The sequence below is a fragment of the Leptosomus discolor genome, chromosome 24 (assembly GCF_034619465.1).
Source record: "Leptosomus discolor isolate bLepDis1 chromosome 24, bLepDis1.hap2, whole genome shotgun sequence".
Lineage (NCBI taxonomy): Eukaryota > Metazoa > Chordata > Aves > Leptosomiformes > Leptosomidae > Leptosomus > Leptosomus discolor.
This window is the reverse complement of record NC_141414.1, coordinates 7,597,054-7,624,343: the sequence shown is the minus strand read 5'-3', so window position 1 is coordinate 7,624,343 and position 27,290 is coordinate 7,597,054. Positions and strand designations below refer to the sequence as shown.

The 27,290-nt window shown below is 63.7% G+C and overlaps 3 protein-coding genes across 4 annotated transcripts in view; 2 read left to right on the top strand and 1 right to left on the bottom strand.

Moving 5' to 3' along the window:
• The first annotated feature begins 456 nt into the window (after nucleotides 1-456).
• On the top strand, nucleotides 457-7,529 carry DDA1 (DET1 and DDB1 associated 1). The gene is made up of 5 exons (XM_086477523.1): nucleotides 457-500; nucleotides 4,753-4,833; nucleotides 5,261-5,312; nucleotides 5,632-5,693; nucleotides 6,682-7,529. Exons 1-5 carry the CDS (start codon nucleotides 498-500, stop codon nucleotides 6,790-6,792), a joined length of 309 nt encoding a protein of 102 aa, XP_086333649.1. The 5' UTR covers nucleotides 457-497; the 3' UTR covers nucleotides 6,793-7,529.
• An 8,806-nt stretch (nucleotides 7,530-16,335) lies between these two features.
• On the bottom strand, nucleotides 16,336-26,046 carry ANO8 (anoctamin 8). Of its 2 annotated transcripts, XM_086477638.1 has the most exons (18): nucleotides 25,944-26,046; nucleotides 22,759-22,869; nucleotides 22,425-22,557; nucleotides 22,208-22,346; nucleotides 21,727-21,823; nucleotides 21,211-21,327; nucleotides 20,985-21,112; nucleotides 20,569-20,730; nucleotides 20,185-20,337; nucleotides 19,976-20,102; nucleotides 19,834-19,889; nucleotides 19,654-19,728; nucleotides 19,217-19,360; nucleotides 18,153-18,827; nucleotides 17,867-18,058; nucleotides 17,637-17,768; nucleotides 17,132-17,242; nucleotides 16,336-17,013 (listed from the first exon to the last, which is right to left on the bottom strand). In XM_086477638.1, exons 1-18 carry the CDS (start codon nucleotides 26,044-26,046, stop codon nucleotides 16,336-16,338), a joined length of 3,333 nt encoding a protein of 1,110 aa, XP_086333764.1. The 2 variants fall into 2 exon arrangements, with proteins under 2 accessions (XP_086333764.1, XP_086333765.1); XM_086477639.1 differs by lacking the exon at nucleotides 19,217-19,360.
• GTPBP3 (GTP binding protein 3, mitochondrial) overlaps nucleotides 26,045-27,290 on the top strand; it is a 6,684-nt gene continuing 5,438 nt past the window's right edge. The window contains exon 1 of the mRNA XM_086477449.1: nucleotides 26,045-26,152. Within this exon, the coding sequence (XP_086333575.1) occupies nucleotides 26,045-26,152 (108 nt within the window). The remainder of the gene's footprint in view (nucleotides 26,153-27,290) is intronic.

The window sequence follows — 27,290 nt, the reverse complement described above, 5'->3', positions numbered from 1 at the left end:
GGAGCTTTGGGTTTAGTTCACACCGGCCATGGCAGCAGCATCTTCGGCCCCCTGAGGTGCTTCAGGGCCCTGGTTCTCGGCCGCAGCCCTGAGCTGGGGACGGGGTGAAGGGGTGGAATTGCCTTCCCCTGGTCGCTCTTCTCCCAGCGCTGCTAATTAACGTTAATGAACAGCGCCGTCATTAACGAGGAATGGCGGCACGGACTACACCTCCCAGCGTGCCCCGCGGCCGGCGCTACATCCGGGTCCTCCCGCCCTGCAACTACCCTCTCCCCCCCCCCCACCCCCCCCGAGGGCCTTCCGAGCGGGCATTTCCTGCCTCAACCTAACGCCACGCGCTGAGTGACGGGCGCGAAGCCCAATAGAAGGCGAGAGCGGCGCGGCGCGGGCCAATAGGAAGGTGCGGGGCGGGCAGCGGAGGTAGTGGGTGGGTTGAGGCGCGGCGGCAGCGGCAGCGGCGGGGGAGGGGCGGCTCCTCACGGCTGGCGGCGGCGAAGATGGTAGGTGCCTCGCGCCCCCCGCCCGAAATGGCGGCGCCCCGGGCCCGGTGCCGTGAGGGCAGCTCGGTCCGTGGGGTCCCGCTGCCGCCCCACCGGCCGCTCCCCGCTGCCCCACCCAGCCCGGGAAAGGGGGGGGGCCCGCGGCCGCCTCCGGCCCTGCAGGGCCCGCACCCTCCGGCGTCCCCGCCCGGGGCCTCGGCGGAGGCGCCGAGGGCGGTGGGTCTGCGGGGGCCCCCGCTAAGGGCTGGGCCCCCCGCGGTGGGTGGTGCCCCACCCTCTGGGGCGGGGGGGGGTGCGGGGGGGGCCGGGGGTGTTGCGCGTCCCTGGCGGTGGGGGGCTGCGGGGGAGGGGGGTTTACACCCCGAGCCGGGCGTGGCCCACACCCCGGGGTGGGGGGGAGGGCTGTAGCACCCCAAGATGGCGGGGGTCTGCACCCCCAGGAGTGGGGGGCTAAGGAGGGTAGGCACACCCTAAGCTGGGGATGCGCTCCTCTTGGGGTGGGGGGCCCCAGGCGGGGGGTTTCTCACCTCGTATTCGGGGGGGGGGGGGGGGGGGGGGGGGGCCGTGGTACCTCAGAGTGCAGGCTCTTCCCCACCATGGCTGGAGGGCGAGGGCTCCCTCGGGGTGTGGGGTTTCCCCCCCCTTCTTCAGTGACGGGGGGCTCAGAGCAGCTGGGGCACTACCGGGGTGCTGGGTGTTTCCTCCACCCCCGAGGCTGGGGGGGGGGGGGGGCAGAGGGGGAATTCGGAGCAGCTCTGAGGTGCAGGGTGCTCCCCCATCCCCAGGGCTGATATGCACTGAGGGGGCTGGGGGGGGGGGGTGTGGAGGTTGGTCAGTCCTTTCTGTGCCCCTCCCCAAGCAGCAACAGGCTCTTGGTCTGATGCCTGAGTGTTCGGTGGCGGCTGTCCTAGCCGAGAGGCTTCCAGTCTCCCTTTCTACCAACATAATAATTTTTGGAGAAAGAGGGTTTTCCTTCTGCTCCTCCCCAAGCTCAGTACCTAAGAGAAGAAGGTCTCTCTGTACAGGTGTCCCGTGGCCGTTCCCAAGCCTGTGTTCGTGGTTTTTCTCTAACCCCCGTCCACGTGTGCGTGCATCCTGCTGGGACAGCACCCTGCTCGCAGCATCTGGGTGCCTTTCCGAGCCTTGTCGCTGCAGTTCCCTTCAAAAGCTGAGAATGGGGCCTGTCTGTGGTTTTTTTTTTTTTCCCCCCACCTTTCTGCTTTTAGATGAGGAATGTCATCTTCCTAGGAGGCCGAGCACCCTTGGTGACAGAGGAGCATTAGATGCATCTTATCTCTGCCTCACTTCCCAGATCACAGAAGGAACCAGTGTTGTCTTCTGAGGTTGCATAATTGCACTTGTTTTTGTTGGGTTTTTGGGTTTGCCTTTCCCCAAAGGAAACGAGGCATCTGCTCGGTTCGGGTGCTGGTTTTTTCGCTCCCTCAGCGTCGCTCGCTTGGCCGGGGTGCGCTTGCTTTGGTTAAAGAGTGGCGAGAGGCACACGGGGTGGGGGTGGGGGGGAGCGTTTCCTCATGCGACATTGTGCAGGAGGCATGACTCGGTGTGTGCCTTGTGTGGTAGGTGTGTAAACACGGCAGTGACCTGCTGGGGCTCATTTATCTGGTGCCCTTGGGGCAGATAAGGATCGTTGCACTTGGAGTATTGTCTCATTCTGAATATCCAGGAATGTGACTCCAGGCAGTTCCTCCGAGGGGGCTGTTTCGATGGTCTCTGAGGTCGTATCAGCAGGTGGCCACGGAAACGTGCCTGTATGTCGCAGCGTTATCGGAGGGACGGTGTGTGTCGCTGACAACCAGGCTTCTCCGCTGAACTGGGGATGTCCTTAACGTGCTGGCTGGAGCCTGGGTGGGAGAAACGTCCGCCTCGCGTTGGTTTAGCGTCGCTGCTGTTCTGCTCTGCTCTAGCTGGGCAGTGGGCGCTGCTGGCGGGGCTGGAGCTGGTCCACTGCTGGCCTGAGGAAAGGAAAGGTGGTGGCTGAGAGCTGGGGACGCTCGTGGCTGTTCGAGGTGGTGTCTGCAAGTGTCTTGAGCGTAGTAACCTTCCTGCTTGCGTTTAGCTGGTATATATCCTGCTTCGGCTGTTGGTGGTGGAGAGAGGGGGAGGGAAACCACCTTCACCACTTGAGTTGTGTTTTGACTGATATTTTAACGGTATTTTTGCAACTTGCTGGACTTAACTCTGCTGTGGAAGTCCATTAAAAGGCTGCGGAATCCCTGGTGAGAGCTGTATCCTGCTCGTCCAGCCTCTTTCCAGGGAAACATGGGCTCTGCCAGACCAAATCCCCAGCTGGAAAGCACGGAGTAGTCTAGCCTGAGGAACCTGGGTTGAGCTGGAGCTTATTGAAGAGGTGCTTGAAGTTGTGTGCTCCTGAACAAGAGCAGTTGTTTTCCATTCTTCTAAGTGGCAACAAAACCACGTAGTTGTCAGGCTTTTGCTGCAGTAAAAGAAGTCAAGGACGTGTCTGTCTCTTTCTGGATTAGGCTGGTGGAGCGGAGCGGGTTATTGTCATAAAAATCCTGCAGCTCTGGTGCCACGGGAAGGCGAGATGCTTTGAAATGTACCGGGGTATTTTTAACGATCCTCAGTCCTTCTAAACAGAGCAATATAATTAGTTCGCTCATCGGTGCCGACGGTGGACGTCGGTGAGAAGAGATGAACGGAGCAATCCATGGGGGCAGGCGTGGGCAGAGCACCCCGCGCTCCGAACCGGAGTTTTGGGAGATCCTGCCGCGGTCCGGAGGTTGCGCAGGCGGCGAGCGGTGGACTCTGTCCCGCAGAGCTGGCGGGCGGCGAAGGGCCGGGGAAGGCGGCGTTGGGGCTGGGGAAGGGGGTGAGATGGGCGAGAGAAAGGGGCAATTTTGGCTGTTTGAGCCCAAGTCGGCTCTTTTAACGGGATTATTTCTAAAACCAGGCGGAGGGGAGGGGTTGAAAGTAGCGACGAGAAGGTCGGTGGAGTTCTTTTGAAGAGCAGAAGGATGAATAATAGTTTCTGGTTTGGCTAATTATAGCTCTTTGTTTTGGATGGAAGGCGCAGCGTTCATCAAAATAACGGCTTATCTCGAAATGAAAACACCACCTTCCGACCTGGCCGCTCGGCAGCAGCGGTGGCCGTTTGTGTCCCGCTCCGAGCGCTGGAGTTAAATGATTTCTCAGCTGCTGCTTCACTGTCCTTCTAAAATGGCTTATGAACGAGGTGGTGGGTGTCCCGGAGTGGAATCCTTGGGTGTAACAGGCTCTGACTCTTTAAGCAAGGACCGTCACGGTGCAGGGAGCTGGTCTGGTGGTTTTGGAGGGACGTGCCGGGGCCTCTCTCCTCTGCTCGCCGCACGGGTACGTCTTGCATTGACTGCCCTTCCGCTCTTGCTTTGCGGGGCACCTTCCTTTGTCTCGGCTGTGAGCAGAGGGGCTCCCACACGCTTTTAATCTCGCTCTTCTCCTGACCCCGTCGTGTTCTCCTCCCGCCTTCCTTTCCCACTTCGGAGAAGGAAATTCCTGCTTCATGCTGCGGCTGAATTAACCGGCGAGGGCTCCGCTCCCCGCGGCTCTTCGGCCCAGAGCTGTGCTGGCCGGTGTGATCCACAGTTTTGTGGTGATCTGCCCGCTCCCAGCAAGACTTGGGGTTATTTTTTTTTTTGGATGTAGCGGTCGCCTTGAGGCCTGTAGGGCTGGATCCTTCCAAAGCAGCAACGGTTGGGCCCGGCGGAGAAGCGCGCGGTCGGGATTGCGCTTGGGAGGCCGCGTCGGCTCGCGTTGCGCCGTGGAACCGGCCTTGGTCTGTGACAGAGAACGTGAACTGGGAAAGCGAGAGAGCAACTGGTTGATCTGGTGTAATGTTCAAGGACAGATGTCGGGGTAGCCGTGGCAGTTTCTCCTGTGGGGTCGTGATTTGCGCTGGTCAATTGCCGTGAGTTCTGGCCTGCAAGTCTTCCCTCTGTCAGAGCTCGCCCGAGTGGACCTAGACCTCTCTTTTGGCATGTAGGTGGTTCAAGAGACTTAATGAACAGCTTCTGAGCTGAATTACTGAGCTTTGGGGATGTAAGGAGCCAAATGCAGAAGCTGGGGGTTGGCTTCCTTTACCAAACCCGTTTGGTATCCGACAGCCAGCCGGGACCCGGCAGCATCTGAACGCCCCGAGTGACTCCTTCGAGAATCGGCACAAAGCGAACCGTAACGGGAACGTGGCCCTTTCTTTCCTCACCTCCTCCTTTGTTTGTGTTCTGTGTCTCTCCAGGCAGATTTTCTGAAAGGATTACCCGTCTACAACAAAAGCAACTTCAGCAGATTCCATGCGGATTCTGTTTGTAAAGCATCAGTAAGTATTGCCACGCCCTGGTGCTCTGGGGGAAGGTTTTCTTGCGGGACTCGGAGGATGCTAGAGTGACGTAAACTGGGAAGGAGTATTTTATTTCCTAAAAAACGTGGGTGATCCCAGCTGATGGCTCATGAGGCGAGACTGGCAAGGCAAACTGCCCGCTTGCTGTGGGGAGGAGTGTGTCCTCAACCGCATCTGTGGTGCTTTCTGTGTATAAACGTTCTTTAACAGTAGTCTTGTGTCCTGAAAAACATAAAAAATAGATCTTCTTCTTTATATGTGTGTGTTAAAAAGCTGTAGCCACCCGGTGTCCTGTAACAGGGCAGGATATCACTGCAGCGAGGGCCTCTTGCTTGGTTTAGCTGTGCTTGGGTGAAAAATCACCTTTTTGCTGGTTTTGTTCTGCAACTGTTTAATTCCTCTACAGAATAGAAGGCCATCGGTATATCTTCCCACGAGAGAATATCCGTCTGAACAAAGTAAGTCTGCCCTGCCAAAGTTTGAGATTTTTAATAACTTTGTTCTGTTCTGATATTAAAAACCTGGCGTACACGTCATCTCCCTTACTTTAAACTTCAGATAGGGTGACGCTACTGAACCGTCACCCCAGTGTATGTCCAGTTACTGGGTTTTGTGCTCTTCCTCTCTCCTTACTAAGCGATCGGGGTTCTGCACGCCGTCCTTCCGTTAAGAAGGACCGTGTCTGGCACGTGAAGTGATGTGGTGGTTGCTGCACCGTTTCAAAAGTTGTCTTTGTAATGACCTCGGTGTGTTTCTCTTGCTTTTTTTTTTTTGCAGTCATAGTAACAGAAAAGACAAATATACTTTTGCGTTATTTACACCAGCAGTGGGACAAAAAGGTACGGTGGTGTTTTCTTCTTGTTAACGTTTTGTCTTGATCCGCTGGCTTGGGGCGGGCGGGGGGGATGGAGCTGAATCTCAGTCACAATCGAAATATTGATGGTTGATGAAAGCAAAGTGCAAACTGTGCTTCAGCAAAGAGATGAAAAGGTGGTGCGAGGAGGCTCTGTCTCTGCCTAACACTTGGAAAAAAGCAAAAAAAAAAAAGGGAAGGCAAACGGCGTTTTCTTCCCCGGTTTGAGGGGCGTTAACTCCGTGTTTAGTCTAGAACTTGGGAGCCTGCAGTTACGTCCCCCACTCCCTGCGGTTTTCCTCTGTGGCCTTGGTCTCCCTGTGCCTCAGCCTCTAGTTACCGCTAGGGCAGAGCTGGGAGAAGAGAGAGGAGCTTGTGCAGAACGTGACCGCCCCAGGGAGGCTGTGGGAGGACCGTGGGGGCAAAACCGGAGCTCTCCCGTGAGGAACACGCCGAGTCGCGCGCTCCAGCTAGCGTTGGAGCCTGGGAAGCTGGGATCGCTGGCTTGGGGGCGCTCGGAGCGAGGGGATGACTTAGTGGGGGCGTCGAAGCAGTGAGGGTCGTCCTGGGCGGCGCAGAGGTGGTGGAAGAACGTGGAGAGGGGTTAAAATGATGAGGAACCCTGAAGCTGAAGGGAAAGTGTGTGTGACGAGGCTTTGGGCGGTTTTGGTAAGGTCAGGGACTGACGCGGAGCAGCGGGAAAGATCTTACGTTGATGGAGTATTTGAGAGCTGTAGATCAAAGGTGCTGGGATCAACGGTGGTTTAGTCCCACCCTCAGATCTGAAGAACAATCTAGAAGGAGCACCTTTTGGCTTTGGGCAAAATCCCTGCCAGTGTTTGTTCCCGTGTGTCCGTTAGGTTATTATTGCGTCCAAAAACTCTTACAAATAAAAACTTGTTCCACCGACACTAGCTCCCACCGGCGTCTGAGGCTTCGGGGAGTTTCACTGTGCCTTTCTCTTCCCCAAACAGAATGCAGCGAAGAAGAGAGATCAAGAGCAAGTGGAAATAGAAGGTGAGAATTCGGCGCCACCACGGAAAATCGCTCGGACAGACAGCCAGGATATGAACGAGGACACTTAAACCCTTGGCTTTCTCCTCTACTACTTTGCAGGCGCTTCCTGTTTTGTCTCAAAGTGTGTAAATTCTGCCCCTCGCCCCCATCTCTCACCCCCCACTACGCAGCCCAAACCACTTCTGACTTTATAGGAGCCAATGTATTTATTTTTGTTTGGTTTTTTTTTTTTTTTCCCCCCCTCTCCATTTTTTTATTTATGCCGTAAACCTTACGGAGCAGTGGTGGAACGATCCGGTGAATGATGTAGTGTAACCTTAGTTCCTCCTTTCTAAAAATACACACTGTCACTTTCACAGGTTTTTGTTGAATCTGTTCCCTGATCAACCAGGTCTGGCTGTGGGAGCCTGGGTAGGAGACGTGGGTTATCCCAGACCCCACGACTCGTGTCCCCCCCGGTTGCCGTAGGACAAGTGGTTCACTCTTCTCTGGGGGGGCCCCGTCCAGCCACAGCCGTGGGGCCTCCTTGTTTTTCACAAATATTCTGAACCTGGCACTGCACTAAAAAATCCCTGGGTGTCGTTTAGGGTTCTGTTGGTCTCGGCAAACGTGCTGTCCCCTCGCTGTCTGCGCTGTGTTCCTCTGGGGCCGTGGTGGCCGGGCAGCGTGCGTTATGCGTCAGTGGTCACGGAGAATTCGAGTGAAAGGTGTGTTGCTTCTGTTGCTCTTAAATTCTAACCGTCTCTTGGGCTTGAACGGACTGAGCTGTGCAACCTCTCCCTTGGAATAAAAGGATCCTCCTGTCCTGGTCTGAGTATTTGATCGACAGTGTGGGTGAGCGATGGATCTACCGGAGCTGGGTCGATCGGCTGGAGGAGTCTCGGACGCCTCAGCACCCAGACCTGGTTCTCAGCTCTGCGTCGTGGGACGCTGTGTTTTCATCATCGTGGCGTGCAGGACTTGGAGTTGATCAAAACGTGAGCTTCCGTGGTCTCTGGTGAAGACCAGTCTCTTTTGGACTGTGGCAGTTCAGTGCCTGGTGCCTGTGACCCTTCCCTGACTCTTCGGTAAGAGCCAGAATGGAGACCCCTAAGTCCTCGAGGTGGATTCGGAGGTTCAGAGACTGAAGGAGACGGGAAAGGTGTAGCTTAGTCACGATGTCTTGTCTGCTTTACCGTAAGAAGCTGACGTCACACTGTGTTCGTTCAAATTGTTGCATTTGTAGCTGTGGTTTTTTCCTCGTTGACGAATCCCAAACACCCAACGAATCGCACGAACGTTTGTCTGGAGATCCTGGAGAAGCCTCGTTCCGAGGGGCTGCGGCGGCCGTGAGCTTGGAGGGTTCCTGCTGTCCCCCACCGTGCCCCCGTCCAGCCGGGGGATGCCACGTGGTCGGGTTTGGGGGTGAAGGGAGACAACCTGGTGCTGGCGACCGTATCTGGCGAGGCAGAACCTCAGGAGGAGCCGGGCGCGGCCGATGTTGCCGTTCAAAACGCGCGCGAGGCACCGAGTTTCTGATGCGGCGGGCGAGTTTCGCTGCACGCGGAGTAGTTTAGAGCTTTCTGTCCGCCTCAGAAAAAAAAAAAACCCCACGTTCCCTTTTGGCTGTGGCAGTAACCTCCAAATTCCTGGGATGTCGTTGAAAATGCCGACCGCGTTGGTGAAGATGAAATTTCCGTGCGTTTCGCCGCGATTGCCAGAGGGCTCCTCCCCGAGCGACGCTGCCACCAGGTGCAAGACGGTGGCTGAAGGCGCCGCGCTGGCGTCCGGCCTCGCCGGGACGGTCTGAAGCTGAAACTGGAGAATCCTTTGAAGACCCGAGATACCCAGAAGAGGGAACGAACGTGCGGCTGGTGGTAAAGCGCGACCCGTTGGCGTGTTTGGCAAAGCCCGAGGGCGGCAGCCTTGCGGCGGTGTTTGTACGGTGCTTTCAGGGTGTAAAATGCTGTGTAATTCCGGATGGACGCGGCGAGGTTTGAGCTTTGCTGACTTCTCTGCTCCACAGAGCGATGTACCATTAAAGAGAGCTGGCAGTCCCTTCCTGCTGTAAACCCCCGTCTCTGTGCCCTCCGTGTCTTTTCAAAAGGGTCTCGTCGGTGACGGGAGCCTTCGAAACGTTTTAGGAGGTGAAAGGAAGTTTAGGAGGTAAAAGGAAGTTTAGGAGGTAAAAGGAAGTTGCCTTTTTAGAGCAGTTCTTGAAGTGACGGAGAGGGGAGTCTTCAAAGCGACGGAACCAAGTGTCAAGCTGGTTGGGTTTGGTGTTTCTTTTTGCGTTGCCGGCTGCGCACAAGCAGCGTGGATTTCTGATGCCTGCAGCGAGCCTTTCTGCGTCCCACCCGAAGCGAGAGCTCCCTTCCTCCTCCTCCTCCTCCTCCAGCTCGCTCTCGGCGCTGCTGCCCCCTCAAGAGCGCTCTCCTCACGCCACGGCACTTGGATCCTGCCTTCGCCTCCGTTTCGCGCCCGGTAAGTGTGTCGGGGCCGATCCCACTTGCCTGACTGTGACTTCCTGGTGCCTTAGCGCGTTGAAAACAACAACAAATGTGTTAAAAAAACCCTAAACCCTGGGTTTTTGCTGACTGCACTGTTCGTACGATCCCTTGCTCCTCTGACTTCAACCCTTGTTACCAAGTGACTCAGATCTGGTGACCCTCGGGGGGGTTTTTACGCGTCCGCCCGGCCGTATCGGTTTTGTTCCTGTTACTGGTGTATCCTGAAGGTTTGGGGGTTTTAATGAAAACCTGAGATACTTGCCAGAGACCAGGATTTTGGGTTTTTTAGTGGAATAGTGCATCTTCTCTCAAAAGTCAAAGCAGCAGAAACGTGTTTGTTGCTGCCAAGGGATGTGTTTTTTGCTGCCAAGGGACGCCGAGTCCATCGAGCCCCTCCCAGCAGAGTGTCCCTGTCCTGGGTTAACCCACGCTGCAGCTCCTGCTTGATGTGAGGAGTTGGGTGTCTGCTGGGGGAGTTTAGAGCGTTAAAAAGTGAGGCACTGCCGCCTTCTAACATAAAAATACACTAGTGACTGGTGTGCAGGAAACTAAAGTCTTGTGTAGGTTAATTCTTGATAGCGTGTGATCGCTTAATTTTTTTTTTTTAGGGGAGAAATAGTAACCAAAAAAAGCCCACATGAGTGAGAGATGGGAAAACGTTGACGGAAAGGGTAGACTTCAACATCTCCCGTGAAGTCCCAGCTGAGGGGACCCAAGCGGCGAAGTCGGGGTGTGTTTGCGTCGAGGCTTGGCTCCCGGAGCTCGCTGGGTCGCTTCCTTTCGGCAGAGGCCGTTCAGTCGGGAAGCGGCGTGTTCAGCTTCCAGGATGTTTCCTGATTCTGTCCTTGGGAGCTTTTCACAACCCGCTCTGCCTTCCGTGTCGCCCGGGCTTCGGGCTGGAGGCGACCTCCCGCGGTCCCTTCCCAGCGGGGAAACGCCGGGAGGTGCAAAACGCCGCGGCACCCGTGGCGGGAAGGTTCGGTTTTGTACGAAGCCGCGGAAGACCCTGGGCAACGCCTACGGAGCTTGGAGGCTGAGAAGGCTCTTGGCAAGCCCTGAAACTACAGGGATGCTCCGAAGCAGAGCGAGGGGTGGGAGGAAGGGAGCCGCTGGGCTCCCCGTCCGCCTGACGCTGCGGCGGGTTTGAACCCTTCACCGCGGGAGTGCGTGAGGTGGGCAGGAGCCGCCGGGTGGGTTTCACCGCCAGGGCCCACGCAGACGGGCCTCACTGGAGGAGGGCAGGCTTTTGGAATCGTTCAGGTGCGCTAGATCTCGTTTTTTTTTTAAAAAACCCAAGGGCTTTTCTCAGCCTTGGCAAGCCGTGTTTTGCTGCGGGGGCGTGGCGGCGCGTCCCGGGATTGCTGGGAAGCCGAGCCGGGTCGTGACGGATCCCAAGGATGCCCTTAGCCCGGCCGCTGCGCCCTGGCATCCGGGTCGATGTGCCGAGCTGTCGGTGAGCTCCGCGTGCGGGCAGGTTGGCGGCGTTTTACCGACGGCTCCGTGTCGTTGGGAGTAGAATTGCCTGGAAAGTGGGTTTCCCTCCCTCTGCAGCGCGTGCCTTACGCAGCCTGTGAGGCAAATTCTGGACGTTGATCTTAAACTTCTCACTCTAGACTAGGTGGCTAGAACAGAGCTGTGGGTTTTGGCGAGCTGCTTGCCCTAAGGGCAAAGACGAAGCAGGAGCCTCGGGTCTTTTTCTAGCGCTGCAGCTATCGGCTACGTTGCCCCTTGCCGTGTCCTGCCTTGTCTCTCTACCACTAGCTGCCGGGTTTTTAAGCATTTTTAAAAAGACCTGCGTATCTGTAATAGCAAAACTAATTTGTTTTCCTGGGTTAATGCCGTCAGCCTGGCGGCAGAGGACTCTGCCGTGACCAGAGGCGTTCCAGCTGATCCCTCCCTGTCAGGTTTTGTCTTGTTTGGGTTTTATTTTTGGTGGGAAATCCTTTTCTTTCAAGAAGAGAGGGTTGTTTGTACCCGGGTGTTTCGGGAAGCAGCGCAGAGGGTGTGCTGGCCGCCCTGCCCGGAGCAGAGCGTCGCACCGTGGCCTCGGTTCAGCCCGGGCTGCCCGCCGTGCCGTGCCGGCCGCGCTTTCGGGTCTCTGCGCCGCCGGTTTGTGACGGCGGCGCCCTGAGAGCGGAGAGCGCGGCCCCGGGGGCTCGTCCAGCAGCTGACCTGGGCGGCTTGGCGCCAGAAGTCGCCCCACGAGGCCGAGTCAGCCGGGCGGAGCGGCCGTGCCAGCGGGCGGCTCGCTGACGGGTCCGATGGTTGTGCCCGGCCCGCGCCGAGTGGTTTCGGTGTCACGGCGTCGGCTGGCGGAGCTGGAAGGCGTGCGCCGGCGGCTGGGCTGTGTCTTGTACGAAGGGTGTGCGTCATCCGGAGAGCTTGATGTCAGGGAGGAGAGAGGACTTGTAGAGCCTCGTCTTTTTTGTCGCTGCTGGGGAAAGAACGCCTTGGTGTTGGAGCACAGAATGGTCGGGGTTGGAAGGGACCTCGGAAGACCATCCAGTCCAACCCGCCTGCCGGGGCAGGACCACCCGGAGCAGGTCACAAGGGCCGTGTCCAGGCGGGTTTTGGGTGTCTCCAGAGACGGAGGCTCCGCAGCCTCCCTGGGCAGCCTGCTCCAGCGCTGCGTCACCCTCGCAGTGAGAAACTTTCTCCTTCTGTTACGAACCCGGCCTGCGGGGAAGAACTTGTCACTGAAACAAGGGGATGAAATGCCAGCTTTCAGATTCTCCTCAGCACTGGGATTCTGGGTTTTAAAGGCAAAACTCTCTTCGTGTGTCCCCAAACGTGAAGAGCGAAGGTCCCTGCCTGTGTGATTCGGGAACTGGGTTGTTCCGGGAGTCAAAACAAAAGCCTTACGGGCGGCGTTGATGCCTTTCGAGGCCTCTGGGTGGCTTTAACCTTTGTGGGAGCGTTCCCAGCTTGGCGGATCCGCACCTGGAAGGAAGCGTTCGGCTGGCGAGATCGAAGGGCGGCGCCGGTAAAACTTGACCCTGTTTCCAGTCCAGGATTTTTTTTTTCTTTTTTTTTTTTCATCCAGGAGCTGGCTGGCCGAACCGGGCGGGTGGCCCAGGGCACGCCTGCGGCCCGGAGCTGCGCGCGCTGCGGTGGCAGGCGAGGGGTTTTTTTATTTTCCGTGGGTCATCGCCGGCTCTCGTGCTCCTTCCCCTCCTTGGCAGCCTTCGGAGGCGAGAGATGGCCCCGCTCCTCGGCTCGCTGGCCCCGTAGGAAAGCTGATTTGTGCTCTTTGTGCTGAGCTCTGCTTTTAACTTCCTCCCCTTCACGACCGAAGCGAACGTGGGTTGGGTGGCGACTGGGCAGGACGCCTCCTCGTCCCCCTTCCTCCTCACACACGGGGCTTTCAGCCCCGTCGGATGGTTTAACGTGCTGTGCCCCGCTCCGCCGGGCGCCGCGGGGGTGTGAAAAGGGGGAGCGAGGAGCTGGGGGGCGTCGAGGCAGCGGCGTGAGCTGGTGGAGAGCAGGAGGGGCCGGTTCGTTCCTCAGCGCCGGCTCTCGGGGACGGGGGGCGAGGGATGGCGGTGAGGGACAGCGTGGAACGGGCGCGGGTGGGCAGGGCTGAGTCACCGCCTCGTCTGCGCTACGCAGTCATTTCTTATTAATCACCGCGCCAGTAACGAGCTTTATTGGGTATTTTTAGTTAAAACCGCCCCGTCCCTCGGCCAGTCGCCCATCATGGCTGGGTGTGAGAGCGGCCCCGAGCTTTCCGCTGCTCCCAACCCCTCGGGTCTGTTGGGCACCCGCGATCCCAGGCTGGTTTTGGCCGTGCGGCGCCGAGCTTTGGAGTCCGCGTTGCTTCCAGTCTGTCTCTGCGACCCTGAAATGTTCCTCTTGCGCTAAAAGATTGTGGCGTGGGGCTGGGAGAAAAGGGGTGGTTTGGTTGGGTTTTTTTTCCTGAAATGAAGGGCTGCCCTCGTGGAGCGACTGTAACTACGCTGGGAGGCGAAGGTCACGGCCAGCGGGTGGGGTTTGGTTTGGGGTTTTGTTTTTTTTTTTGCATTTATTTTTAAAACTCTTCCATGTTTGATACTGTGTATAATAAATTTGGAGAATTTAGAGGATTATAACTTTCTTCATTCTTCCTCTACCCGGCCGTACGGGCGAGAGCTGCGCTGTGGCTGCCGGAGGGCCTTGAACCGCGGTGGTGGGGCTTGTCCCGGTGTCGCTGTCTCGGAGCTTTACCCTGTGTTAGAGGACGGTGAGGGGTGACAGTGTCCCCAGCGTCCCCTTCCCCCTGGGACAGGAGACCTGAGCAGATGGGCCGTGCAGGCAAGAATTTCGCCCACGCCTCAGGCTTGTTGAAATATATTTTTTTTTTTTTTATTGCATTTCTGCAGGTTTTACAAAAATATGACAAAATAAATTAAAAAGAAATAAATAACCCCCTTCGGTTCTTTCGGTTTCCAAAGAAATAAAGCACAGCAAGGAAAGAAGGAAAAAAAAAAAACAAACCAAAAACCCAACAAAAAACCAACCTCAACCAACCCAACTCTTCCCTCCCCTGTGCAGTAACTGCCCCGAAGAGCGAGATACCAGAGGGGCGGCCGCTCCTAGAAACGCTTTGTATAGAGAAATGTTTAAAAATGCCCTGGCCTGGGGGGTCCTGGCGGCAGCGGACCCCTGCCCTGTCCTCCGGCAAGCGCTGCAGGAACAGGGGGGGGGGACCAGGACTGATGTTTTTGGGAGGGAAACGGGATAAAAGCAGCTCCCTCGAAGCCCAGCGTGCGTTGGAGAGCGGCAGAGCCGAGCGCCCGCCCGACCCCAGCAGGGAACCGAAATGAGAGGGAGAAGGGGGGGGAGCGCCCTGCCCCATCTCGGGGTGCGCCCAGGCGTGGGGTGAGCTTTGGGCTCTGCGGTGGGGGGGGATGTTTCGGGTTACCCAGGACCCCCAGCCCGGCCGGGGCCTTTTCTGCTGCCGTCGTTTAACGCGTGGCTGCTCCCGCTCCCGGGGCACGGCCGTGGCGGTGCTGGTGGCGCTGGTCTCACTGGGTTTCCGAGGTCCCGCGCGCCCCAGTTTCCCAGCCCCACGGAGCCCAGTGCTCCCTTTTCCCCGGCCTCACCCCAGAAACCTCCCAGGCGAGGGCACGGCCGGTGTGGGAGGGCGAGGAGGGGGCAACCAGCGGACACCCCCCCCCCCCTGCCAGGGGACAGGGCTCTACCCGAGCTCCCCGGCTGTCTGCGAGGAGCCAGCCCTGGTCCTGGGGGCGGCAGAGCTCGGGGTTGTCCCCTGACACAGGGGTCCCGTCCCCCGCTGCAGCGCAGGGAGCCCACCCTGGGGGGGAAGGGGGGGGGGATGCAGGATGGTGCCCTTGACCCCTGGAGGGTGCTGGACCCTCGGCAGCACAAGTGAGCGGAGCAGCAGGTGGAGCCTTCGCCCTCTCCTGCCCTTATTGCTGTGGCGAATGGCTTGATGCGATTCAGGGACCCGACAAGGTAAAATTACACGATGTGGGGAAAGAGACGGGGGGGGCTGGGGGGGAAGGAGGGAAAAAAAAACCCAACCTGACGTTTTCTACAGCCCAGGCCTTGGGAGGGGGGGGGGAGGGAGAGAGAGGGGGGTGCCACAGACCCCGCGTCACCACCCCAGCCTGGACCAGGCACAGTGATGGGGCGTCCCCCCCGGCTTTTGGCAAACACCCCCCCCCCCACCCCCCCCTCCGCTTGCTTTGGAAATGGGGGGGGGGGGGGCTGGCGGGCAGAGAGAGCGGAGCTGGTAGGGAGGTGGCAGGGCTGGGTGTCCCCAGCCGGGTGTTCCCCCCCCCCCCACCCACGGGGTGCTGCGTTGGGGGGGGGTGGGGTGGGGGGGTGGGCCGTCCTATTCCTATCCCCCCCAAAGCGAAGCAGCCCCGAGCAGAGGCCGCTGCGAAAGCGAGGGGCAGCCGCATCGCAGCCCCCTCCCCGCGCCGCCCGAGCGAGGACGGCGGCTGCTAAAAAGCGCGAAGACGAGACCCAGCGACGGCAAAACCTTCGCCCTGGCAGAAGCGAAGCTGCTCCCACCCCCCAAATCCCCCCCCCCTACCCCCAGACCTCGTGTTTTCACACCCCACCCACCCACCCACCCCAGCCCAGCCCAGCCCCGCTCCTTCTCCCGGGCTCCGGCACGGCGTGCGGGCGCCTTATTGCGAAATAATTCCACGAAATAAGAAAGCGGAGAGGGGAAAGGGACCGTCCCGGCTCGCGTTGCAGTCGCTGGGGCCGTTGCCCACCCCCGGGCCGGGCTCTGCCGATGGCGGCCTCGATGCCGACTCTCGCCTCCGCCACCTCGAGCTGTCGGACTCGGACGAAGAAGAGGAGAAAGTCGCTGGCGTTGGGTTTTGTTTCGGTTTTAGTGCAAGAAACGCTGCCCGGGCGTGGGGGTCCGGGTGGTTGGCGCTCGCTGCTCACCCCCCCCCCTTCCCTCCCGGCCGTCTGGGCTTCGGGCGGGAGAATGTCCCGGTGCCGAGCAGGGATCCACGTGGAGCTGCCGGGAGCGGGACGGAGCAGGGCACAGCCCCGGTGCCGGCGGGACCCCGGGCGATGGCTGTACGGCGTGGGCTGTAGGCACGGGTGAATGGGGCTCCTCTTGCCGCCAGCGCCGCGGTCTCGTCCCTTCTGCCATCGGAGATGTGGTGCTGAGCCCGGCGGGGGGTGGATTGGGCAGCACCGAGCTCCCCTGGAGCTGGACCGCAGCATCTCCTCGGGGGGCGGGGGGTGTGGGTGCAGCACCGGCAGCGGGGGCTCAACGGCGCAGAGCCGGACCGGGACATCTCCCACCCGGAGGGGCGCAGGGGGGAATCCTGTCGGGCTGCTCCCTCCGAAGCTGCTGGCGCTTTGCTCGGGTGTCCTTGGTGCAGGATGCGGCCGGACCCCCGCCGGCGCTGGAGCCGGGGCAGCGGTGGGTCCCAGCAGAGGGGCTGGAGGGACGCGAGGGGACGCGGCAGAGGGGGGGGACGGACGGGGCAGAGCGAGGGGCCCAGCGCTGGCACCCGGCGGGCTCAGCCCCGGCCCGGAGCTCCCCGCGGCAGGGGACGACGAGGGGAGGCGAGAGGGTGACGATGCCCACGGCTGCCCGGAGAGGGGGGCGGGCAGCCCCGCTCGCTCCCGCTCCCCCAAAAGGTCCGGTTAGAGTTTGTAGCCCCCGCTCTCCTCCTCCGCCCGGCTCTCCGGCTCCTCTCGGCCCCCCTCCTCTGGCACCCCATTGAGATGGGACTTGCTGGGGACCAGCCGCTCGCCCGTGTCCACCGAAGGGCCAGGCCGGGGCTGGGGGGAGGCGGTGGCCACGGTGCCGTTGCCCCCGGCCCCTTCGGACTTGCCGAAGTTGAAGAGCTTGCCGGGATTGAATGGCTTGGTGGGCGACTGGACCTTCTCGGTCCCTGCGTCCCGCTTAGTCTCGGGGGATTTCAGGAACTTGAAGCTGAGGAAGCCGGGGAGTTTGTTCTCGCTGCCGGTGGGGGACTGGGGGGACCTGGCGGTGGCCGTGCTGCTGGCCCCGGCCCCCCCCGAGAGGAACTTGCCCTGCAAAGGGATGATCTGCTTCAGCTTCATCACGTTATTGGTGGCCAGGAGGGAGCTGGGTCGCTTGGGCTTGTCGGAACTGTGCGAGGTGGCCCCGGAGCTTTTCCCTTTGCCCTGGCTCTTCTCGTGAGCCGGGTCCTGCCCGGCAGCCTCGGGCTTGGCCTCGTCGCGGCTGGATTCCCGTTCCTTGCGGGCCTGGTACTCGGCGTGCCGCTGCCGCTCCTCCTCCTCCCGCTTGCGCCGCTGCTGCTGCTGGAAGTGGTGCTGCGCCTGCCGCTCGTGCTTCTGCGGACGGGGAGCCCGTCAGCCCCCCCCCCCCTCGGGGAGCCCAACCGGCCTCGGGGACAGGGGGTCCCCGCTCTGTGCTTGGCCCCAAGGAGGGTCCCGTCCCGGCATCGCCTACCTTGAAGGCCTCGCGGCGCTGGTACTCCAGCTTGGCCATCTCCTCGGCCACCCAGGCGGGGATGTCGGGGATGGCCACTTGGATGATGTACTTGAGGAACAGGGCGAAGTGCTGCGGGGAGGGGGGGGGGGGGGGGGGGGCATGCAGGGCCGGCTGAGCATCCCTGCCCCGGCCCCGTGGGCGCTGCCACCCCCTCCCGAAATGCCCCCCCCAGCAAGAGATGGAGGAGGGGGGGCGGGGGGCAGAGGGACCCTACGATAACACCCTGGGGGATTCTGAGCCCCCCCCCCGCCGCGTTGCTTGGCAGCACCCGCTGCCCCCAGGGAGCTGCCGGGGGGCGTTGCAGGGGAGGGTTTAGGGGTGGAACCCCCCCCCCACAACCCTGGAGGGGAAGATCCGTGGGAGCCCCTTGGCTGGCTGAGCCAAGACGGCACCTTCTCACGCACCGGGAGACCCTACGGTAACAGACGGCCCCAGGTACCAGCGCCGGGCGCTCGCACCGTACCTCCAGCACCACCACGGAGACGATGGCTCCCTCGGGGCTGAGCCAGGGGAAGAGGCGCTGGAGCTGCCCGCACTGGGCGATCAAGTAGCAGTTGACCACGATGGCCAGGACGCCCATGGCCTCCATCACCTTCTGCAAGAGCGACGGTGCCCGGGATAAGCCCTGGGCCAGCCGAAACCCCCGCTGGGCCCACCCCAATCCCCTCTGCTGCCCCCCCAGCCCCAGCCCACCTGCCATTGCCCGATGCTCTCGACCCGCTGGCCGAAGGGCCGCTGGAGCCCCGTGCAGAGCTTGAAGGCGTCGCTCCGGATCTCGATGATGTTGTTCACCAGGGCGCACATGGCGGCCAGGGGGAAGGCGGAGGAGAAGAGCACCACGTAGCCGAACTGGATGAACATCTCCTGGTAGTCCTGGAAGGTGTCCTGGGGGAGGAAGAGGAGGAGGAAGAGCAGGTTGCCATGGGGCTGGGCAGGGTGTACATGGGGGGGTCCGTGGCCCCTTCCCGGGGCCGCTCACCTCGTACTTCTTCATGCAACTCTCCACCTCTGCCTGCGTCAGCTGCGTGGAGTAATCCTCCTCCGGCGGGTCGATCCACGACGCCCGGTGGCGCTTCCGCCCTTCCTCCTCGCCCTCCTCCTCCTCCTCCCGGTTCTCAGCCGCCCGCCTCCTCCGACCAGCCCGCGGCACCACTGCCGGCTCCACCGCCTTGACCGGGCTGCCGGGGGGACCTTCGGCCTCCTCCTCCTCCTCGCACAGCTCAAAGACGGACGCGGGGTCCATGCCCTTCTCCACCATGGTGGGGCTGCCCTCCTCGAGGAAGCTCTCGTCCTCGGGGCCGCCGGGCTCCCCGCCGCGCCGCTCTGCCTTCTCGATGAAGCTCACCTTCTTCAGCTTCAACCCGCAATCCAGGGCGCTCTCCTCCTCCGAATCCGACTCGCGCCGCTCTTCCTCCTCCTCCTCTTCCTCCGGCACCCCGCAGCCCCCGTTCAGACATTTCTTCTCCCCCCGGGAGCCTTCGGAGGGTCCCGGGGGGCGGCGGTGGGGGGCGAGCAGGCGGAGGACGGCGTGGGCGAGCTGGCGGAGGTTGTGGAGGCTGAGGTCCCCCCGGCGCAGCCGGCGGTACAGGTGGGGCTGCGACACCTCCCTGACGTTCTGCAGGAACTGGCGGGTGATGAGCAGCGTGGCCAGCATCTGCGCGGGGACACGGGGCGCACGCTGTCACCCGGGGAGGGGACACGACAGCTCTGGGGTGTGTGTGGGGGGGTGTGTGTCCCTGCACCCCCATGGTCTGCCCCCATGGGGGTCCTTGCTTCTCCCCGTGGCTGTGCTGGGGGAGCGGGACACCCCCGGTGTCGCCCCCCCCACACCCCTCCTGTGACACCCCACCCCTCCCGCCATCGGTGACAACTGATGGGAATGAACCTCAGCGGTGCTGGGGCCGCTTGTGCCACCGCCAGCCGGAGCAGAGCCGGGGCTGGGGGGGCCCGTGTCCCTCCCGGGGGCAGCGGGGGGGGCCCGGGGTGGGGTGCAAGGGGTGGGGTGCGGGTGGATGCCCAGCCCCCTCCCCTCCCCACTCCTACTTTGGATACTCCCAGTCTCCAGCAAAAGCCCAGGAGGCCCTTAAAGAAGATGAGAAAGAGGTGGAGGTGGAGGAGGATGAAGGGAAGGAGAGCCTCTTTGAGCTGACGCACGAGGCTTTGGGAGAGAGAGAAGATGAGCAGGAGCTGTGGAAGGGACAGAAGAACAGACAGACAGACAGACAGAGAGACACCGTGAGCGGGAGCAGGAGCTGGGGACCCCGCGCAGCCTCCAGCCGGGAGCGCAGCAACCAGGGACCGCAGCCGGGTGGAAGGGGGGGGGGGGGGGCGGAGGGGCATGTGGGGACACCGGCCCCCCCAGGAGGGCATGAGGAGGGGGACGGTGGCAGGGGTGGGTCGAGGACATCCGTCTGTCCGTCCAGGTGACGCCGGGGGGGGGCTCAGGCCGGCCCCGCCACCCCCCGGGCACGGCCCCTTACCTCCTTCAGCCGCTCCATGTCTTTGAGGTAGAACCCGATGTAGAAAAGACTCAGGTATGAATTTACAAACTGAAACTGTGGGAGACGGGGGGCGGGGGGGGGGGGTGAGCACGGGGCGGCCACTGGGACCCCCCCCAAGTCCCCTCTGTCCCCCCCCAGGGCCACCTGGCCCCCTCTCACCAGGACGATTTTGATGATGAGGTGTTTCTCGTAGGCACTCTGCAGGCGGTAGTTCTCTGCAAAGCAGAGGGGAGGGGGTTTGGGGGGGGGTTCGGGGGGGGGGGGGAGAGTCCCAGCACCCCTGGGTGCCACCCCCACGCACCCATGTCATTCAGCCAATACGCAATCTTCTTGTAAACCTCGTCGCAGGCGGTGACGATGACAGCCAGGACGATTTTGGGGAGGAAACGGATGATCCGGGGCAGCTCCTGGATGCTCAGCACAAACTCCTGGGGGGGGGGGGAATGGGGACGGGGTCAGGGTCAGCGCGGAGGGGGCTGGCAGCCCGGCGCGGGCAGGATGAGGACCCACCTGGAGCTGGAAGCAGCCCAGCATGAGGAGGAAGACGAAGGAGAGGCAGGAGAGGCAGACGGGGAGGCTGACCAGGCACTGGAAGAGCAAGCGCTTCCATGGGGGGTAGTAAAACTCCTCCGCGCTGGTCACGGGGCTGATTCTCTTAATGCCCTAATGGGGAGGGGGGACACGGCAGCGTGTGACCCTCCCTGCGGCGGAGAGCCCCCCCCCCCCCGGGATCCCTCTGGGACCCCAGCGCTGGCGGGACCCAGCGCAGACCCCCCCCTCGGGTGGCTGGTTGGGGTCAGGGGGGTGCTCAGCCGGACCCCAACCCCAGGGACACACACACCCCCCACTCCCCACACCCCCCCCTCCCCAGTCATGGGAACCCCTAGGGCTCACCCTGAACTGGGGCCGGGGCTCCTCAATGGACTCAGCCGGGGTGTCCAGTGTCCCCCACTTGTAGGCGAACTCGGCCCCGCGGCGCTTCCACTCCTCGAGGAAGAAGGTGGCCCAGATGACGTTGAAGATGGCGAAGACCACGCAGCAGATGTCCTGGCTGGTCTGCAGGGCAGACGGCACCAGCTACACCGGGGTCGGTCCTTTCCCGTCCCCAACAACCCCCCCCCCTCTCCCCCAGCCCTGGGGAGCTGCCTTGGTGCTGCCCCAGCCCCACCACCGCGGCCTTGGGAGTCTCCCAGCTCATGGCAATGATGGCATTAAAGCATCGCAGGGAAAGCCTGGAGCGAGGAGGAATGGAACCCCCCGCCCACGACCACCAAATTTGGGGATTTACCCCATTGCCTGAGCCCTCTCACCTGGTCGCTCTCGGTGAAGGTGTAGAGGATGGAGCCGAAGACAGCGGGGTACACCATGGCCGAGGTGTAGAAGCCCAGCCAGGCGAAGTACATGGCGATTTTCACCCCAAAGTAGTCACAGATCTCATCTGCGGGGGGCGAGGGGGGTGTGAGCAGGGCTGGGACCCTCCCAGACACACCCCACCCCACCCCACCCCCTTCCAAGCCAACCCCCTCGACCCCATACCGAGCGGCTGGGCCTCGCAGACCGCCTGCACCCAGGACTTCATGAGCCGCTTGAGGATCCTCTGCTCGTGCAGCGGGAAGACCTGCTGGATGACGCCGCGGGCCGCCAGCTCCGGGACTGCGCCGCGGGGCACGGGGTGAGGGACGGGCTGCGGGGACGCTGCCAGCCCACCCCGCTCGCCCCCACCCCCCCCCCCCCCACCTGTCCCCAAATTGCCCCGGCACGGTGGGGGTTGAAGCAGGGACAACAGGGAGGATGGGGTTGGGGTGACGGTGGCACCAACGCCAGCACTGCCCGGCCACGGCACGGCCACCACACACCCACCCCCCCCTGTCCAGCACACAGCCCCAGGGGAGGGGGACACGCGGTGACAGGGGACCCTTGCTGGGCTTGTGTTCTCCAGAGCCACCACGGCGTGGCTTGGGCACGGGCTGGGCAGAGGGAGCGGGGCAGTGGGGTGGCGGTGCCGTGCCGTGCCGTGCCGTGCCGTGCCGTGCTGTGCCGTGCCGTACTCACTGATGGGCTGTCCCTCGAGGAAGTGGATGTTGTGCAGCGACTCGCCCTGCTTGGCGCGCAGGTTCTCCAGCCAGTACCTGATGATGTTTTGCCGTTCCTGCGGCACCGCAGCGGGGTTGAGCCCCGGGCGACGGTCCCACTGCCCGGCCCCCGGCCCCTCTCCTGCCACACCCGCCTCCCCAGCCCTTGCCTCTGTCCTGTCCCCTCCCCGGACCCACCTTGTCCCCAGCTTGGGGGATGGCTAGATCAGTCCCCAGCTGGGCTGGGGCTCCCTGATCCTCTTTGTTCTGGTTTGTGACACCCTTCTTCGGCTGAGGAGGGAGAGAGGACTTGCCTTCCCTCCCCCATGCCCCCACATCTCTGTGTCCCCACATCCCTGCGTCCCCACATCCCTGCGTCCCCGCATCCCCACGTCCCCGCATCCCCACGTCCCCGCATCCCCACGTCCCCACCCCGTGTCCCTTGTCCCTCCACATCCCACCTGAGAGGTGAAGAAATAAAGCTCGTTCTCGATGTTCTCGTAGATGTAATCCTCCTCGCATGAGAAGCTCCGCATGCCTCCGCCGAATTCGGCTTTCACCGGCTTCCGCAGCCCGATCTCATCGGCCCCACGCAGCAAACTGCAGGGAGAGGGGACGCAGCTGGGGACGCGGCGGGGGGGACACGGCGGGGGATGGGGGACGTGGCTGGGACCCTACCTCTCATAGGTGGCAGTGACAAAGAAGGCGTAGACACGAGTGTGCTTGTGGTGCCGGACCTGGACGATGAGCTCGGGGATGCCGAGGCGGATGTGGTTCAGGAGCCAGAGCAGCGTGTGGTCATCGGTGGTGTCTGGACGGCACCAGTCAGCACGGTCCACGTCTCCCAGCACAGCCTGTCCCGGTCCCCATCCCTCCCCACATCCCTCATCCCTCCCCACGCTGCCCCCCCCCCCCCCATCCCCGCTGAACCTCCCCGCTGCCATCCCGGTGTTCCACACCGGCACCGTCAGCCCCGACCCCTGCCCCGGGTACCCCGGGGGCATGTCCCTACCGGGGAAGGTCATGAGCACGTCACAGTTCTCCGTGGGCACCGTCTTCATCCAGGCCTTGTGGGACATGATGTAGCGCCCGGCTTGGAGCAGCCGCTTCCCAAAGAGCTTATCTGCCGGAGGGAGGGATGGAGGGAGGGATGGAGAGAGGGATGGAAGGATGGAGGGATGGAGGGAGGGATGGAGAGAGGGATGGAAGGAGGGATGGAGAGAAGGATGGAGGGAGGGATGGAGAGAGGGATGGAAGGATGGAGGGAGGGATGGAATGATGGAGAGATGGAGGAAGGGATGGAAGGATGGAGGGATAGAGGGATGGAGGGATGGAGAGAAGGATGGAGGGAGGGATGGAGGGAGGGATGGAGGAAGGGGGTGAGTAGCTGCAGGACTGCATGGGGTCCCGCAGCCCTGGGGGATCCGGATCCCGAAGCACCAAGGACCCAGCTGCCGGCACACGGGACGGGTGCGGGGACCCCCGGCGCGTCCCCGGCGGTGACTGTCCCCAGCAGCACCCATGGCAGCAGGTCAGGGCCCCGCTTCATGGCCTCACCGGCCCTGGCTCAGGTTTCTCCTCCAGCAGCTCCGGGTGCCCAAAAAGGCTCCGACAGCTGCCAGGGAGGAGCCGGCGGCGTGTCCTGGCACCCGTGGGGTGCCGGCTGGTGCGGGATGCCCCGGGGTGCTCCCCTGCAGCCCCCCCCCAACCGCTCACCTCTGCCCGCAGCCCCTCGGCGGGGCCGCGGCTCCGGGAGATGGGAAACCGCAGGGAAAAAAAAATAGGGAGAACGGAAAAAAAGCAGCCGGTCTCCATGGAAACCCGGGGAGGTCCCGCGCCGCCGCGGATGGGGACGGTCCCCAGGGTCCCCTCGTCACCCCCTGGCTGCGTTCCACGCAGGGACGCGGCCCCTGTCCTGCTGTGGGGTGCCCACGCCGGGGGGACACTCGGTCCCCCGTGCCCAGTGTCCCCCATCGCGCCCCTCGGGGTGGACGGGGAGTGGGCGCATCCCAAAGCGCTGCCCAGGGGACCTGGCAGGGAGGGAAGGGCGAGGGTCCCTGATGGTGCTGGGGTGGGTCCCCCCGTGGGAACCTCCCCTGTGGGACCCCGTTTCTCCCTGCCCCATGCCAGCAGAGCGCCCGGCCACCTCCCTGCCTCAGTTTCCCCTCCTAAGCCAGGGTGGCAGAGCCAGGACAGGGCAGGTGGACCGATGCCCACGGGATGTCGTGGCCTCTCCAGTTGCCCCAGGGCTGGGAAGGTCCCGGGGCTCCGGAAACGTCACACCGGGACCTGCCAGCCCCGAAAAACAGGAACTGCCAAACCTGCTCCCGCAGCTCATCCCAGGGGCTGCACCCCACTTCTGGGCACCCCTGGAACCCCCTGGTCTGGGGGAGCAGAATAGGCCCCCCCTCCCCTCCCCCCTGCCACTGCCAACCAGGCTGAGACCTGACAAACTCATCGCCTGAGCCGCCGCCAGGAAAGAGCCACGGCGCCGGGCTCTGAAAGGCCGCCCTGTCCCGGCACCGTGGGCGAAAGCCGGGGACGGTGCCAGGCTGCCAGGGAGCCACCCCCGGAGCGGGGCCAATCCTGCCCCCCACGGCTCATCCCGCGTCTCAGGCCGCCGGGGCGCGGTGCTGGCGGCGGTGGCTCGGCCACGCTCCCCGAGCAGCTCGCCGACACCGGCAGGGTGACGCTCACCCACCCCGAATTATTGACGCCCTGGCGGGAGCGGTGTCCCCCAGCGCGGGCAGCGGGGTGGGGGCACGGCGGGGGCCCAGCCGGCGAAGCCCGCACACACGTGTGCACCAGCGTGCAAACCGAGGGGATGCCGGGGGGGGTGCCAACCCCGAGGCCTCGGCTCTGGGTACGGGAGGGGTTTTCTTACCCAAGGTCAAGGGAAAAGACGGGGCCGAGCCTCAGAGGGGTCCCCAGCGCTGCTCCTACCCCCCCCCCCCCCCGGCTGGGCATGGCGGGGGGACACGGCCACGACCCTGCCTTCACCCCACTCCAGCCACGGCATCCTTCTCACCCCACTGCCAGCGAGAGGGACCCGCAGCCCCCTCCCAGCACCCGCTGCCATCACCCAACCAGCACGAGGGGTTTGCTGGCGGAGCACGGGGATGGAGCCCCGCAGCATCCCCAACCCACGCCGGATCCCCCCCCCCCCCACCCCGTGCCCCCTTCCCCACTCGTCCCCACGGCCACCCGCTCCCCCCGGCACGCCGAGGCCCGTGCCGCTCACCTTGGCTCACCGGGATAAGGTCACGGGAGCCGCAGCGTGCCGGGGACACGCACGCCACTGCCCCGCCACCGAGCGGAGCCCGCGGCCGCCGGGGAAGGAGGCATTTGGGGGGGAGCGGCGATGCCCACCTGCCACGGGTGGCCGTGTTCCGGGGGGGGCACACAAAGTGGGTCACCCTCCCGCAGGCAGGAGTCCCGCTCGGCCGCACGGCGGGCAGCAGGCCCTGTGCCTGCGCTGCCTTGCCCCGGGGACCCCAAAGCGGCCACGGCCGTGGGGATGTCACCGGAGCCACACGGAGGGGGGACACACACCCCCCAACCTCAACTTGGGGACCCCAACCCAAAGCTCCCGTTCTGTGCCCACTGCCCAGCTCTGTCCTGGGGGGCATGGAGCTGCTCGAGGGGGGGGGGGGGGGCGTGGGCCTGTGGTGGGGAGGGGGCAAACGGGCCTTCCTGGGGGGCTGCATGGCCCGGAGGTGACACGGGGGGGGGGGGTTGTGCGTGGACCCCACGCTGGGGAGGTCACTGGTACATCCTTGGGGACACAGGCCCAAGCGTGGACCCCATCCCACGGGGGGCACAGACCAGTCACGGGGAGGGAGGAGGGACACACGTGCACAGCCCCAGTCCCCCGGAGGACCACAGACCCCCCACTCGGGGGGGGGGGGTGGGGGGGACGCTCAGGGACGGGACCCCCCCTGAGGGATGCACGGAGCTGCCCTGGGGGGGGTGCACAGAGCCCTCCCGGAGGGGTGCTCAGAGCCCCACCGCGGGGGGGGGGGGGCACGGCCCCCGCCCCGTTCCCCGGGGAGCCGCATCCCGGCCGAGCCCCGCCGACATCCGCATCCAGCCGCAGGGAGCTGCCCCCCCCCCCCCCCCCCCCCCCCGCAGCCGCCTCCCGCAGCCCCGACCCGACCCCCGGGCGGCGGAGGCCGCTCCCGCTCGGTGCCACCTTACCCAGGACGCCGGTGGGAGCCGCCGGTTCCGTTCGTTCTTCGCCAACCGGGGCCCGGGGCCGGGACCGGTCGCCGTCCTGCGCTACCACCGGCGGCTCGGGCATGGTGCGGGGCTCCGCGGCGGCGGCTCGGCGGCGGGGACCGGGGCATGGGGCCGCCGCGGTGCCGGGCTCGGGGCCGGTGCCTCCGGTGGTGGTGGTGGTGGTGGTGGTGGTGCCGCCGCCGCCGCCGCCGCCGCCGCCACCGGGCGGGAGGAGGGACAAAGGCGGCGGAGCGGAGCGCCGCGCTCCCGGCCCCTTTAATTGTCTGGTTGGCCGCCGTCTCCCCAGCGCCGGTCGCACCGGCCACGCGTGTCCGGCCGCGCCCCGTGGGGGGGGGGGGGGTGGGGGGTGTCCTTGGGGGGAGGGGGGCGGGAGGAGCGGGGCCGTGGCGGCTCCCCCTCACCCCACGGCGGGGGCACGGAGCATCCCCTCTCCCCGAGGCTGCGTGTCACCGGGCGTGTGTGTGTGTGTGTCCCCGTCCCCCTTCACGTCCCGCCCGCACCCCCCGCGGGGGTGACCCACGTCCCCGGCATCTTCCCTCCCCTCCCCGCCATCCCCAACTCCCCTCTGCCCTGCCTGCCCCCCCACCCCACCCCCCCTCCAGACAACCCCCCCAAGGGGCTACCCCGCATCGCCCCCCGTGCCCCCCCGCAGCCCCGGCACGGTGCCTGCGGGTCAGGCTGTTCCCTGGAGCACCCGGGGCTGGGGGGGGGGGCAGGCCGGTAACCCGACCGGGGCTGCACGTTACCTTCCCCCCCCCCCTCCTGACATTTCGGGAGTCATTCTCTGCTCCCCCCCCTCCCCCCCCCCCCCCCCCCCCAAACCGGCCCCGGTCACTCAGGGGGACACCCCCCCCGTAGGGCTGGAGGGTCCTGGGGCCCAGCGCAGCCCGGCCAGGGCATATTAAGGGGCTGGGGAGGGGCTGGGGGGGGGGGGGGGCACCCCTGTGCCAGGTCCTGCTCGCCCTCCCTGCCCCCCCCCCCCCCCCCCCCGCCCCCCAGCTCTGCACACGCCCGCGGCTATTTTGGGGCAGGGGCTGGGTGCCAGCGCGGATGAAGGGTGCCACAAGGAGCTGTCCCCTCCTCTGGCATCTGGAGCGGGGACACACACACACACACACACACACACACACACACACGCACACACAGGCTGGCGCGTCTCCCAGGCCAGGCCTGGCCACTGTCCCGGTTGTGGCCGGGCATGGGGTGCCCCCCCCCCCCCATCCCCTAGAGGGTCTCGCAGAGCCTGAACCCCCATTGGACCCTCCTGGGACCCCCGTGGGCCGGCTGCCGGGTGGGGAGGGGAAA

What these genes read in the sequence shown, in the direction of transcription:
- DDA1 (XM_086477523.1), top strand. An exon ending in ATTCTGTTTGTAAAGCATCA is followed by an intron (nt 4,834 to 5,260) that starts GTAAGTATTGCC and finishes ATTCCTCTACAG; the next exon opens with AATAGAAGGCCATCGGTATA. An exon ending in ACCAGCAGTGGGACAAAAAG is followed by an intron (nt 5,694 to 6,681) that starts GTACGGTGGTGT and finishes TTCCCCAAACAG; the next exon opens with AATGCAGCGAAGAAGAGAGA.
- ANO8 (XM_086477638.1), bottom strand. Translation starts at nt 26,046, where the DNA reads ATGCCCGAGCCGCCGGTGGTAGCGCAGGACGGCGACCGGTCCCGGCCC. An exon ending in ACATGGAGCGGCTGAAGGAG is followed by an intron (nt 19,361 to 19,653) that starts GTAAGGGGCCGT and finishes TCCCTTCCACAG; the next exon opens with CTCCTGCTCATCTTCTCTCT. An exon ending in GGAGACTGGGAGTATCCAAA is followed by an intron (nt 18,828 to 19,216) that starts GTAGGAGTGGGG and finishes GTCCCCGCGCAG; the next exon opens with ATGCTGGCCACGCTGCTCAT.